Source organism: Choloepus didactylus, chromosome 13, assembly GCF_015220235.1.
Source record: "Choloepus didactylus isolate mChoDid1 chromosome 13, mChoDid1.pri, whole genome shotgun sequence".
Lineage (NCBI taxonomy): Eukaryota > Metazoa > Chordata > Mammalia > Pilosa > Megalonychidae > Choloepus > Choloepus didactylus.
Genome location: NC_051319.1, coordinates 25,811,878 through 25,826,284, shown reverse-complemented (window position 1 = coordinate 25,826,284; position 14,407 = coordinate 25,811,878). Strand labels below are relative to the sequence as shown.

Below are 14,407 nucleotides of genomic sequence, written 5' to 3'. Positions count from 1 at the left end.
ATTTCAATAATGTAGTTTAAACATTATACGTGATTATTATATATGGAAAGTTTCCTTAGTTATAAGTTGTTTAAGTAGGTTCTGTCTACCATGTACCTTCTAGTATTCTGGACCTTGCTAATCACTATAACTTACAAATAGTGAGGAAGGTACTTCATTTCAGCTGCACTGAAAAGTATCAATACTGAAAAGTACCTATACTGAAATTTCATTGGTTCACTGATAGTTAGAGAATCTAGTACTAGTTTTGCCTCTAACTTGTACAGTTGTCATAAGCAAATCATTTAACCTTTCTGGATCTAAATGTTCTCATCTGAAAAATTAAGATAATGACTGTTGTGCTTAATATCATACAGTTTAGCAAGGGCTCGAATTAGTGTTTAGAGATGATAAAATAAAATGATGCAAATAAATTCCCACTTTCATCTTGTACAGAACTAGTTTCTGTAGTTTATTAGTATACTTTGTTTCTGGATTTTTATGTGTATTTCTGACATATTTTCAGAATGTTACTTCATATCAACTTCTTGGCACCTTTATTTATGGTTCTGCTCTGGGTAAAACCAATCACCAAAGACTACATTATGAACCCACCATTGGGTAAAGAAAGTGTCCCTTTGTAAGTATGGATATTTGAGGACTAGTTTTTGTTTTTGTTATCAAATCAAATGGTTTTCTTAAGTTTTTTTAAGTAAAAAACTGTATTCAGGTTTTTTAATGATAAATTAGGACACTTTTTCAATCATTAATAGAAATGTTAAGTGTTATTATATTGAATATATATCACCTTTTTGTGATTTTCATTAATGAATGTTGATAATTATCCTGCAATAATATGATCTTTGCATACTTGGAAGTTTTTCCTTTTCTTCACTTAATGTCCAGTTGTCATCTGTCATTTTTGTTGTCTTTGTGCCTGTTTATAGAAAACTTCTGCAGATCTTTTATTTTTTAATTATGAAAATTCAGAGGAAAAAAACAGTATAAATGAAAATTCATATACTTGGCCTCTGTATTTAACAGTTGTTAACATTATCCATATTTGCTTCATCCTTTTTTTTGTTTTTGTATTTGATGGCGTGCTTTTTCAAGTAAATTAAAGGCTTAATATTTTACCCCTAAATATTTTAGTAATCATCTCTAAAAACTAAAGACATTTCTCTACACTACAACTGTATTATCATCATACCTAACAAAATTTAAAATGATCCCCATATTTCCTTGGTTAGAACATTGCATTTTAGCAAAAGAAGAAGGTAAGGAAACATAGAAACAGTTTATTAAATGGTATTAATACCTGTACTTGATATGTTAACTGGTTAGCAGTGTGGAGCTGTGTTAGAATAGTAGAAAGATTCAGACAGAGCTGGTTCAAATCACAGCCCTACTCCTCACTAAATCTCACTTGAGGCTGGTTATTTAACTTTCCCCATCTGGAAAATAAAGATAATATCATCTACCTCACAAGATTATCAGAATTAAATGAAAGAGCTCATATAATGCAGACACCTGGAAGAAAGTAAGTGTTTAATAAATGTTCCTTTCATTTTACCTCATCAGAATTTAAATAAAAATACTTGACTAGTCATTGACTCCAGTGTACATTTTATATTATGTACTTCTTTTTGATCCTGGTACAGATTTATTCATCTTACAGTATATAATCAGTGATGACCATGGCAGTTTTTTTAGAGTTACTCCTGTTGTACCAGGGAAAATATCCACTGAGCTAGTATTTTTACCCTACACAAATAAGTCTTATAGGAATTTTAACTTGACATATTCACTAAGTATTTTTAAATCCTAAGGATTCGATGGGTTCTAAACAAAATCCCAGGGAACTTCTAATTCATGTCTTTGATACTGAAAGCATTCCCAATCTTTTCTTTAACTTTGGTCATAGGACATGGGATTTCATACTCCTGTAATTATATTCTCTGATTTTATGCTTGCGTTAGTTAAATTTGGAAAATACGAAGACTGCCATTTATGATATACCCATCATGCTCCAGTTACTATGCCAGCTGTCAATACTTTACATATTTTGACTTGGTCATCCTTATAGTAATACTCCGTATGTGGCTGCTGTTCTCATGTTAGATGAAATAACAAAGTCAGAAGTTACGTAATTTGGTTAAGGCTATTCAGCCAGGTTTAGTATCTTCAGACTCTGTGGTATTTCTTGGTCTGCTTACCCAAAGTTTTTGTTAGTGTGAAATATGCATTCAGGCATTTGATGTGTGACTAGTAAAATATATAATCATTTGATGGTTATACCAACATTGAATGTCCACTTTTAGCCTGACTAAACTATGTACAGATTTATTAATAGTGAATACTTTGCTTAAAGGAAATGAGAATAATGAACTTTTTCAAACCTTGGGTATATATGAAATTATAGGAAAAGTTTTGTGTATAGAAATCTAGGTTCCTCTTCCTTTAGCTCCTTTTCCTTTGTTTCCTTCCCATTGATGACTTATTTCATAAATAGTTCAAACAGAGCTACAATTTTAACGCTACTCCATCTGATTCTTAATTGTCAGACCATTGGATTAGGTGATTAGATAGAGATGGTTTTTAGTTTTTATTTAAAATTAAAATCCTATATGATTATAGTAACTTTAACTTAACACATTTACTGAGTATTTGGATTATGAAAGAATGGCGGCCATCAGTCTAAATGTGATGCGGGAGAAAGCAAATGACAGGATCTTCTGTGACATAGACAAAATAGTTTATGGAAAGTTCTTTATTTATAGACAGAAGCTTAAATGGTTATAATGTTGTTTCAACCCTGAAGTGTGTCTCATTCCATCTATGTGTTCATCCATAATTTGGCGTTGAAAAAATGAAATGTGTGTAAACAGACTCTTTATGTGTGTGGTATGATCTTGTAAGAAGAAAACCAGAAGAGAACATGTATATTAGAGCCCAGAATGACTTATGGAATTTGGGGGAATTTCGTTTGCCTGTTCTTCCTGAGTTACCCTACCAGATCAACTTTATTAAATCTTTATGAAGCTACTTAAATAATCTGAATTGAATGACAATTATTCTAAATCCTGAATCCCTCTGAAATTATACGGATAATTTTCTGATTAACTGCTTTTTTCTATTTGCTTTATTTCCATTTTTAGTCACTCTTACTGTCTGTGTAATAGCTGTCTTTAGGATGCTACCAGTCAGGCCTCCTTTTTGCCCAACTTCAGGTAGCACGGTAGTGTATATGGGCCCCCTGGAAAAGTTCATGAAGTTCATGGCCATGGATGGCCTTGCCTCTAGTGTACTGTCCCTCTTACATGACTGGTTTCCTAGTCTCATTGTTCATTATTGTGAAAATATGTTAATAAAAGGTTATAACTTTATTCTTCTTAGCCAACAATGTGTTCTGTTGGAATTTTGTGTTCATATTCACTCATGAACCTGTATAAAGAAAACCAGAGGAGAACACACAAAATAAAGCCTTTTTTCCATCCCCATTTCTGACCTCTGTTACATAAGCAGTTCAAACAAAACTGTACACTTTCATCTCTTCTCTGCCTTTTGTGTTTCCTGTACTGTTCTTAGACTTCATTTCCCTCAGGCAGTTTATCCTATATTGCAGTTTTGGTTTCTGTCTTGGGTTCTCACTATTGGACACAGAAGGAAAGGGTGATAATGGAACCTGTTTAAGGGAGCAGTGTTGTGGGGTTTTTATATTTTCCCATTTGTTCTTCTTGTATCCATCCATTGTATCCTCATGGTCTTAAGCATTTGAAGGACAACTGTGTTAAGTTGCACATCCTATCTGGGAGATCAGTCTGTTCATTTCAGCAGTCATTTATGAAGTGCTGGATAAGTTCTAGAGGTTAGATACTGTGGATGGTCAGGTCATTACTTTCAGATTACTCACAATATAGTCTTTTGTCCAAGCAGAAACCATGGTCCTTTAAAGATATCAACTGTCAAAAGAATATCAGAAATTATCTTTGCTTTCTGAAGTCCTTGAAGCAGCCTTCACCTTGGTCTTGTTCCTGAAAACCTGTCCCAAGAATACATCACCTTAGTTGGAATCCTAACTTGAGCCTTGAGGAATTGCTCAGAACTGAACCAGCTTCACACATGTAGTAGGTTAAGTGACTTACTGATACGGAGCCTAAGGTATCTAATCTCTTAATAATATATTAGAATGCTGGATTTTCTCTGGTCCTAATAGGAACTCAGCAGAGTGAAAGATCCTATCCAAATATCTATATAATCAGATAAAACTATAGCCAGTAATAGATGGGTTATTGACTTGATTAGTTCCACAGACACTTTTTTGAGGTTATCTCCTCCTAGTTTCCTTCTTTCTTTCCTCCAGTCTCCAGTTTAAGAGCACCCACCTTCTCTTTTCATCTCACAGCCAACTTTTCTTCCATGGAGAAGGGTAAATAGAAAAGACAGTCCCAAATATTGTTCTACATGTTTTTTCTGCTAGATGTCTGTTACTTCTTACACTCCCATGATACTTGTATCTGTTATCTATTATGCCAGAAAAAAATCCTGTATGGATAAGTATGGCAGAGTGGGATTCTTTAGTTTTATGTTTGCTTAAATATAGATTTTCTGTATCTTACATGGTGAACATTAATAAATATAATTAGCATGCTAGCATATTGTGGTCTTTGAGAGCACCATATCTAACTCTTTGATCCGTAGAATGACAGAAGCTACATTTGATACTCTGCGACTATGGTTAATAATCCTGCTGTGTGCTTTGCGGTTGGCCATGATGCGTAGTCATCTGCAAGCTTACTTAAACTTAGCCCAGAAATGTGTGGATCAGATGAAGAGAGAAGCAGGGCGAATAAGTACAGTTGAGCTACAGAAAATGGTAAGCTTTATACTGTAGTCAAAATGCAAAATAGCAAATACTATATTGTAAAAAACAAAAATCTGATTTCCTTTAATAGATAGTAATTTCATCCCCTAGTATTCTTAGTGTAAATAAATGAGACATCTTAAGCTGACAGATATCTGAGAGACCTTGATCTAATTTTGGTACTAAGTAAAGAAATTCCCTCTCTTCTTTCTGCCTTAAGTGCTTTAAGTGTCATACAGTTGGATGTGGTAAAGCTGTGGTGTATCTACAATTGCTAAATGGGACTTCCCTAATTGATTTGAAAGACATTACAATATATTGTCCAGACTTTATGGCTTAAATGATAAAGAATAGTTTTAATTGCTAAATTGCTTCCTTTTAATATTATTCCATGTATTTGAGCCTGAAACATAAGTATTTAACCTAAGGGGAATTCCAAAGAAGGAAAGTGTTAGGAATCCATCCTCCATTATAGTGGACCTATAATCTGGTGAAGTCTTTTTAAGATATTTGATCCCCTGTTTTTGACATTTAGATCTTCTCTCTTCTATAGTCAAGAGCATTAATCAAGATTCAAACAACTTTTTTATGTTTTTCCTTTCACAGATTTATACATTTTCCACAATTTGACTTCAATCCAGTATATTCTTACTGAATGGGGGGTCTAATGTTTTTATTTCTGAGACATTTATGTTCATGTATGACTCTGCCTGTTATTATTACTTAGTTTTATGTTTTAGATGGTCATCTTTAGATATTTAGCATTTTGTTTCATATTTGAAATGTACGTGAATATATGACATTTGAGTTTTGGGGGTTATTTTCTCCAATTTTTGCTAACCGTTTAAGAACTATTTTATCTTCAAAGTTAAGAAAATCTGAGCCTTTCTGAAGTCAGTTTATGGCATTTATAATGAAGTGAAACTTATTAACATTTAGCTTCCTTCCTGTGAAAGGATTACTTGTCGTTTAAGCAGTTCAGTTTGACTGACAATTACATGAAAGTTTAATTCACTCATAACTTGTCAGCCATATTAGACACTTAAGAATGTTTTTGGTTGCAGGTGGCTCGAGTCTTTTATTACCTTTGTGTTATTGCACTGCAGTATGTGGCACCTCTCGTAATGCTGCTTCACACAACTCTGCTTTTGAAAACACTAGGTAGGAATGCCCTGGCAACTGGGAAATGTGGTTTTGCTTTCTGCTTATAATTAATAATGCTTTTTGTTACCGACAAAGAAATACACATCTTGAAATGGTTTCTCTTTGAAAAATTTAAGAAGAAGCTAGGGAAACTGTTAGCTGCGAAAGGGGATGAATCATGCTTATTTCGAATATTGAGGCCCACACGGTTTTGTAATGTTATGCTTTACTTATAAGAATGGTTTACTAAAAAAGTTAGTTCCTAAATGAAAATTTACCAAGAAACTTTAGTGAGTACTATTGATCGTAGTTACTTTTTTGTTATAAGAGAATCACTTTCAAAACATGAGTGTTTTTCAGGTTTTGTTAGTATCTAAATTTAAATTAATACAGGATAGTTATAAACTTTTACTTTATGGACTCAGAATCTCCATTTGTAAACCCTCCTTTGGTGAGTTCAACCTTTTATGGTGAAAGGGTAAAGATTTCTCAGTGAAAGAACAAAGTTCTCCTACTAGTCTGTCCACCGAGTTATCAAGTCTCTGTGTGGTGTTTTTCGAGAGCTATCCATTATTGTATTGATCATTTCGCTTCACTTAGATTAGGCAGTCTGCAGAGGTATGGGGTTCAGAAGGACAAAGGATTATTTAGGTGGATTTTGTAGATACTATATTGCTAATAGGAGGTATAAATGTCCTTTAGGAATCTATGGAATGTAAAGCTTATTTGTAAATTATGTGACTCATATGCTACCAACATAGAAAAGTATATGAGGAAAAAATTTCTGGAAGCTATTAATAGTCTCTCACATTGAAATCATAGATAGTTTCTGAGAAAGAAATTTATCCTGATATTCTAGAAGTAAAAACGATTTCTAAGAAGTTGTTGAATCTTTCCCTGTTACACCAGTTAGGTAATTGATTCATGTCTTTTTACAAGGAAAAAATTGTTTTTATTATTTTACCAAATTTTAATGCTGTTAATTAAAAGTAATTCAGACTTTGGGTTTTATGTGTACCTTTACTGATGAGTCCAGAATGTAGAAAGTGAATTTTTTTTTACCAGGTATGTAGAAAGATGATTATTTTATTTTCAATATAAAATGATAAGTTGTGCCAGTAAACTTTTTATTCTTAATTGAAAATATGGGGTAAAGAATTTTTTTATTTTAATAAGAGGTTTTGGAATTAGTTATTCTATAAATTTCATTTATGTTTTGAATTTTCTAGGTAATCATTCCTGGGGGATTTATCCAGAATCTATCTCTGGCTTGCCAGTGGATAACAGTCTGCCCTACAACTCGATTTATTCTGAATTACCATCTGCTGATGGCAAGGTAAAAGTAACTGTCACACAAATAACAGTGGCACTGAGCAGCTTAAAAAACATTTTCACTCCTTTGCTTTTTCGAGGACTTCTGTCTTTTCTGACCTGGTGGATTGCTGCTTGCCTCTTTTCTACAAGCCTTTTTGGGCTTTTTTATCATCAGTACCTGACTGTGGCATGAACCTCAGTTAACAAAAAAGGATATCGAAGTCACATTTTAAATTCAAATATTTGTTGCCCTTGAAGGGCAGAAGAAAACCAGAAGAAAGCAAAAACTCAAAAGAAAAAAAAAAACATATCAGAATATCTTGTTTTAAATGCTTCCTCTGTATTCTCAGGGTGAATTAATGTTATAATATTTAAAATCACAGAGTATATTGTGAACTGTTAATACTGTGGCATTGGAATTTTAACTCCTTGTATTAACTGATGTGAGGGCTATCTACATGGGTAATACTTCTGATTACCTTGGTTTACAGAACCCTCCCCACCCCCCAGACTCTGCAGTTTCTTATATGACTCCAGTTATTGATTGATAGCTCTGAATGGTATTAAGGTACTGTTAATACTCATAATGGCTGCCTATAGAACAGTCTTCAAACTGAGCCATGATTTGGGGGAGAGAAAGGAGCAAAAATCACTTCTGTTGGTAATGTATTAGTTATTCTTCAAACAGCAACAAAAAGTCCAACAGAAAGGAAGAAATGCTACTGTATATTACAGTAAAGAAAGCTGCATAGTTATTTTAAAATTAATGGAGATATACATGCTTAATATCTACAACTACTGCTGCTTGAGAATAGCAAGAGTATTGTTTTAAAATGTGTTCTATCCAACTTGAGAGTCCTTTTATAATTATTGGTCATATGAACATTTGTAATCTTATAGTTATGTTTGGGCCAACCATATTTTGTTTTATTCTGTGAACCTAAATAGCTCCTTTTAATAGTCTAAAAATATTTATCAATACTGATGAAACATAAAAAAATTACTTTGTAATCCTACTGACTACATGTATGTATTGTGTATATATATATATATATTATATATTAAATATATAATATATTGAAATTATAAAAATTGAAAATATTGGATCCTTATAGTATTTTAAGTTGCTGAATGTATGTTAAAAAGTGATTGAATGAGATGTGTTTGTATCTGGTAATTTTCTTTCTTTTTGGAATGAAATTAAAATAATGTTTTGAAAGTTGAGCAGAAGAAGCAGTTCATTTGTGTTACCTGTGTGTGAGGGTACTTCAATTTTTATGATGATTTAGGTGAATTTTCCTAAATTACAGTTCTTTTTTGGTCATTAAAAAATCAAAACCTTTTCCTCTAAACAAATCTACAGATATCATTTAAACCCTTGTTAAATAGGATTTGTTTTAAATCTGTCGTTTCTGGTATTAGAAATTTTTAATTTTACAGGTTGGCAATTTATAGGTACATGGTGGAAAAAAAGGGTAAAATCAGTTTGTAGCTTTTTACATCTAAAACCCAAAATTAAGCGTTATGGTTATGATATAACAGGATATTTTTTAAAACAAACTCTAGAATTTATAAATAAATGTTGTTCTTCCACATAACTGTTTTGGGAGGCTTTATATTATGTTTCATTTATGCTGCCATTGAAAGCATTGTTAAAACTCTTCCTTTGGAATTACTTTTAAGATTTGTGGGTTATTTGAATAATTTCAGTATAACAAATTCATGTCTTTGTGGTTAGATTTAAATATTTTTTTGGAAAAAGCTGGTATCTTAAAAGACTACTGAGTAACAAGGTAAGGATTTAAGCTAGGTAAATTCCTTGGTCAAAATTAATTGTGAGTATAGCCTAATGGTGCTGCATGTATATTTCCAAAAGAAACTTTCCAAATATATCTTGAGATCTATCAGCATCACCATAGTAAGTGTGTATCTTGTAACAAGATGACAGCAAAGGATGACATTTATTTTTGTATTGAAAATTCTCACATTTGACTCAAGAATAATCTCACCTCATATTTATAGTCATTCTCTTTAAAGAGCTGAATTCCTCAAATTATAATTAAAGTTGTTATTTTGAGATTTAAAGATTGTACAGTGGAATAAATTTGGAAAAAAGAGAATTTACTGCATTTTTGGGTGCAAAAACATATTTCTGAAATTCTTTTGATTATTTTTAAACTTGGTTTCCCTCTAAGTATCCTATGAACTTGGCACAAACTGCACATTATTTTAAGTAATTGGTTTGATTATAGTTCTTTTTCAGCCTTTCAAAACAAATTTTTAGAGAATGATGGCTATAACTACTAACTGGCTGATTTAAGCATCTTGTGTTGGTACCAACATTATGTTCTTTAAGTCTGGAAGGAGTTGTACTTCAATGTAAATCCAATAATATTTTAGTATCTACAAATTAAAACAGTATTGTTCTCTTATATTTTTATATTAGACTAGTCAATAAAATACGCTTCAAAAGTCAGTTATTTCTATTATATGTGATTGCTACAGTAGCTAGGAACTCTTATAATCTTGCTTTGTATGATTTGTGGAATTTTATTTGATAATGTTAGACCCCGTATCCCCACCCTCTTTGCACTGTAAAAATCAGAGCTCTATTCTCTCTTCTCTTGATTTGAGTGAAATGAAAAGTGTATAATTTTATCTTAATATCTGTGTACATTTTTGTCTTTGGTAATTTCCCCCACAATTCCAGTTTCTATGCATAAAATGACCAGTGCCTCTAAGCAGAATGCACTCATTGTCTTACTTCTGATATAAATATCATTGGTAAAATAGTGGCATTGCTTCTTGAATTATGATTCACAAGAGATATTCATCTATTAATGGAATTGATAGGTCCAGGAAGCAATAAGCACAATTCATTATGAAATCTATAATTGGAACTTCACTGGATAGATTCTTTCAAAACAAAGATTAAATTCTCAGTACTGCAAAGCATAGGGTCTCAGCATTCTCTGAATTCATACAGACTTTCTGAGCCATCTCATAATTGAAAATGGTCTGTCATGGTATGTGGCTCTATTCAGTAGAGTAAAACTAAGTGATTTTTGAATATGGATCATTCTGTGTCTTCACAGAGCTTTAGGTAGCTTAAGGAATCAAATTTAAACACTCTGAAGATCCTAGAGCTTGAACCCAGTGTCTCAAATAGTCATACAGGATCATCTTTTAACTCACTCATCTCGTTATGTCTATACCCTGGTTTTATAGCTGAGCTGGTTATATGCCATTAAAACTATGACATGGACAGCAAGAATAGTTATAAAGCTGATGTCAACCTTTCCCTTCCTCAAAATGGTGAACATCTTCATGTATTTTTGTTTTCTTCTTAAAAAAAAAAAAAAAGGAAGCACAGCCAAGTATAGCCTTTTGATATGTTTAGCTTCTGTTTCTATTGAACTCCTTTTGAGCTACAAACTAAGTTGGATGGGCCTATCTTTAAAGGATCAGAGAGTATATTTTTCCATCCCATTGCTCCCCACCCCCCACCCCCCTTTACTTCCTTAATGTGTTTACTCCACTCCTTTCCCCCATTTGGCAAAAGGCAATACATTTTCCTAAGTAACATCATGATTTTGTGGAAAGAATACTAATTTAAGAATCGGGAAACATTTCATCCCATTTCTGCCTCTAACTAGCTGTTTTTTGCTTTATTAGACATTCAACCCATACTAATTAAATGGAACTGAATTGTCACCATCATTGTTAACATCAGTTTTATCATCTGTAAGATGAAAAGTTTAGATTAAATATGTTGTTCTATATTTCTATATCCAGTAATAGATTTCTTTTTTGTTAAGTATGAGAAAATTGTGGAGCTCTTTTCCCCTTCAGAATGCATTATAAGTCATATGAGTTAGAGGTTATTTGTTTATTCATTAGTTGAAAATGACTTCACAAAGGGAATTTGCTCCGTGAATATTTTGGTCTATACTATATTTATTCAGTAAATAATTGCTGAGTGCCTATAATGTACTGGCAACTATTCTGTGTGCCCTAGTGAATAAAACAGCCAAATCCTTGCCTACAGAAGCTTAGAGTCTAGTGGGGGGTGCAGATATTAAGCAAGATGGATGAATCAAATATAGGACATTTTTGATAGTGATGAAAACTAATGAATGGAGAATAAAAGAAGGGGGAGAATATAAAATTGGAGGTAAAGTTAAAATTTTAAATAGGGTGTCCAGAGAAAGCTTAACCGAAAAGGTGGATTTCTGATTAAGACTTGGGAAATGAGGATCCTCATAGTGTTTATTTTTTCTTCTATCGCTGTGGAACACCTTGATTGCTGGGACTTGGGCAACAATGAAGTCACTAAAGAAAAATTCTTAAAAATGGACATTATATACTCCTGTTTTCAATTGGTGTGTTGTACAGGAAGGGTAATAGTAATTGAAATAAATACTGAGTGCTAATAAACAGTAAAGCATACAATTTCCTGAGTTCACTTTTTTACAATTTGTCAACCGCCTTTTGACTTAATTTGCATTTTATTACAGTAGAACTCAGTCTTTATTTCAGTAAAGATCCAAAGAGTTGTAAAGACTGAAGTTGTAGGACCCTAGAACAATATAATGTGACCAACTGGCAGAATAACTTTAACCACAGTTCTTTTAATCTGTCAGGTAATCTCTTACACAGAGGTAATTAAGTACACAATAGCCGAGGACAAATTTGGATTAATACACTTTATCACAATTTTAAGTTAAAAAAAAATTTAAAATTTATAACACACTTTGGTAATATTGTACCATTGTTGGAAATGTTAAAAATAAGACAGGTATTTTTAAAAAGAATAAAATTAGCCTTGACATTTTATTTGGAATGCATTTCTGTAATTCTATATGAAATGACTTACATGTACTTAGGAATAAGTATTTTTAAAAGGCTAAAAATGAAACCATGATTCTAGAATTATTTAAATAGGTAGCTATAATAAATTATAGGAATTCTTGTCAGTGGGTTTCTGTGTATTTATTTGAATATGTTTTCCTTCCAAAAGTTAGCATTGATTGTCATTTGTCCTAGTTACCTTTTATCAAAACTTAATGGCTTAAAGCAACAGCATTTTGTTATATATTGATTTTCTGGGTGAGGAATTCAGATAAGGTAAAATTTTTATTCCTCTTTTCTACAAGGTGTGTACTATAATTAGTAAGTGGTATTCAGCAGGCTTAGTCTGGAGGATCCACAATGGTTCCACTTATATGCCTGGCACCTTAGTGGAGAGGATTGGAAAGCTGTGCTCAGACCCACCCCCTACTCCATTTCTAAGGTCCTTTTCATGTGATCACTCCAGTCAGGCTAGCCAAGTGGTACAGGGCTCCTGGAAGCAAAGGTAGGACCCGCAAGTCCTTTTAATGGGTAGCCTTGTATTTGGTACCGTACTCTATTGGTCAAGATAGTGAAACACTAGCCCCTATTTAAAAGCAGGGGAAATAGACTCCATCTCTAAAGGGAAGAAATGTCAGTGAATTTGGTGGCCATCTTTAGTCACCCACATTTCAATGGGTCTTAATAATTAATTAATAAATAATACAATAATAGTATTGTAATATAGAAGCCACAGTTTGCTAAGAGGCATTTGTGTGTTGTTCTTGTTTTCTAAAGCTGCCATTACTCAAAATATCAGAAATGGATTGGCTTTTGTAAAGGGTATTTATTAGGTTACAAATTTACAGTTCTAAGGCCATGAAAGTGTCCCAGCTAAGGCATCAACAAGAGGATACCTTCACTGAAGAAAAGCCGATGGTGTCTGGAACACTTCTGTCAGCTGGGAAGGCATGTGGCTTGTCTGCTGGTCCTTTGCTCCTGGGTAATGGTTTCGAAATTGCTTTCTCCAAAATGTCTCGGCCTCTGTCTCTCAGCTCCTGGGCATTCTTGCTTGTTCTCCCAGGGCATGTCTCTCTAAGCATCTGGGTGTCCTCTTCAGCTTCTCTGGGGCGAAATCTGGGCTTCATCTCTTAGCTTAGCATCTCCAAACATCTTTCTGTCTGCATCTCCTAGCGTCTCTCTGCATTTGGGTCTGTGTGGGCTCTCGGCTCTCCTAAGGACTCCAGTGATCTAATTAAATAGACCTACCCTGAATGGGCAGGGTCACATCTCCATGGAAATAATCTAATCAGAGATCCCACCCAGCAAGATTGGAATAAAAAGACATGGCTTTCCAGGGTCCGTAACAGCTCCAAATCACATATGTCATAAAGAAAAGGCTACCATATTGTTAGGGGAGATAAAGAATATTTCATCATCAAAGAAAGTTCTATTGGATAGTGCTTTGTTTACACCCAAATAATGTACAATAATTGATTGGTGGTTCTTTCCTCAAAAGATCAAGGTAGAAATTAGTTTTATTATATAAAAACTTGTAATACTTAGGAAACACTTACTGGACTCATTAAAGATCTATGTGTTGAAAATTGTGACAGTTTTTTACTTTGACCAGTTTTCCATGATGCAGCTTGACAGTTGAGCACAATTGGGCACTTGTGTTAATTTGTTTTTTTAATAACTGGTAGACCTTTTTTTTTTTTGTCAGCATAATTTATCACCTTAACGTTTAAAAACAATGAGTTAATATCCTCTTGCTCAATGAAAATGTTTTAAATAAACATACATAGGGAACTTTGTAATATGGTGGTGAGACGACAATACTAATCTTAAGAGATTTTGAAGGCCACACATAACAGTTTTGAAAATCTGCTTTGACAATTGAGTCAGGCCCCTTTTATCAACACATATTTTCATCCTAAAAGTTTCAAGAGGTGGGGTTCTTTTTCTCCCATTGTTTCAATGTTTTATTTTGTTTGTTTTTCCATGCTTGTTTTTATTGTATAATTCATCTACCTGTGCACTGGGTAAAAGGAGTATCAGTCCCAAGGTTTTTATAGTCACAGTCACAGGATGAAAGCTGTATAGTACACAATCATTATCAAAGATCAGGGCTCCTGGATTACAGTTCAGCAATTTCAGGTATTTCCTTCTGGCTATTCTAATACACTAGAAACTAAAAAGAAATATCTATATAAATGAGTCAATAGTCATAATCATTTGTTAAATCCTAATTTCTCAGTTACAACTCCTCCCTCT

The 14,407-nt window shown here is 33.2% G+C and overlaps 1 protein-coding gene across 4 annotated transcripts in view; it reads left to right on the top strand.

The window, feature by feature from the left end:
* Positions 1-7,680, top strand: part of TMEM161B (transmembrane protein 161B) — a 68,954-nt gene extending 61,274 nt beyond the window's left edge. For all 4 annotated transcript variants that reach the window (XM_037801227.1, XM_037801226.1, XM_037801228.1 and 1 more), the window contains 4 exons: positions 506-619; positions 4,681-4,855; positions 5,908-6,004; positions 7,216-7,680. In XM_037801227.1, the coding sequence (XP_037657155.1) occupies positions 506-619; positions 4,681-4,855; positions 5,908-6,004; positions 7,216-7,493 (664 nt within the window). In that variant the 3' untranslated portion in view covers positions 7,494-7,680. The remainder of the gene's footprint in view (positions 1-505; positions 620-4,680; positions 4,856-5,907; positions 6,005-7,215) is intronic.
* The last annotated feature ends 6,727 nt before the right edge of the window (positions 7,681-14,407 follow it).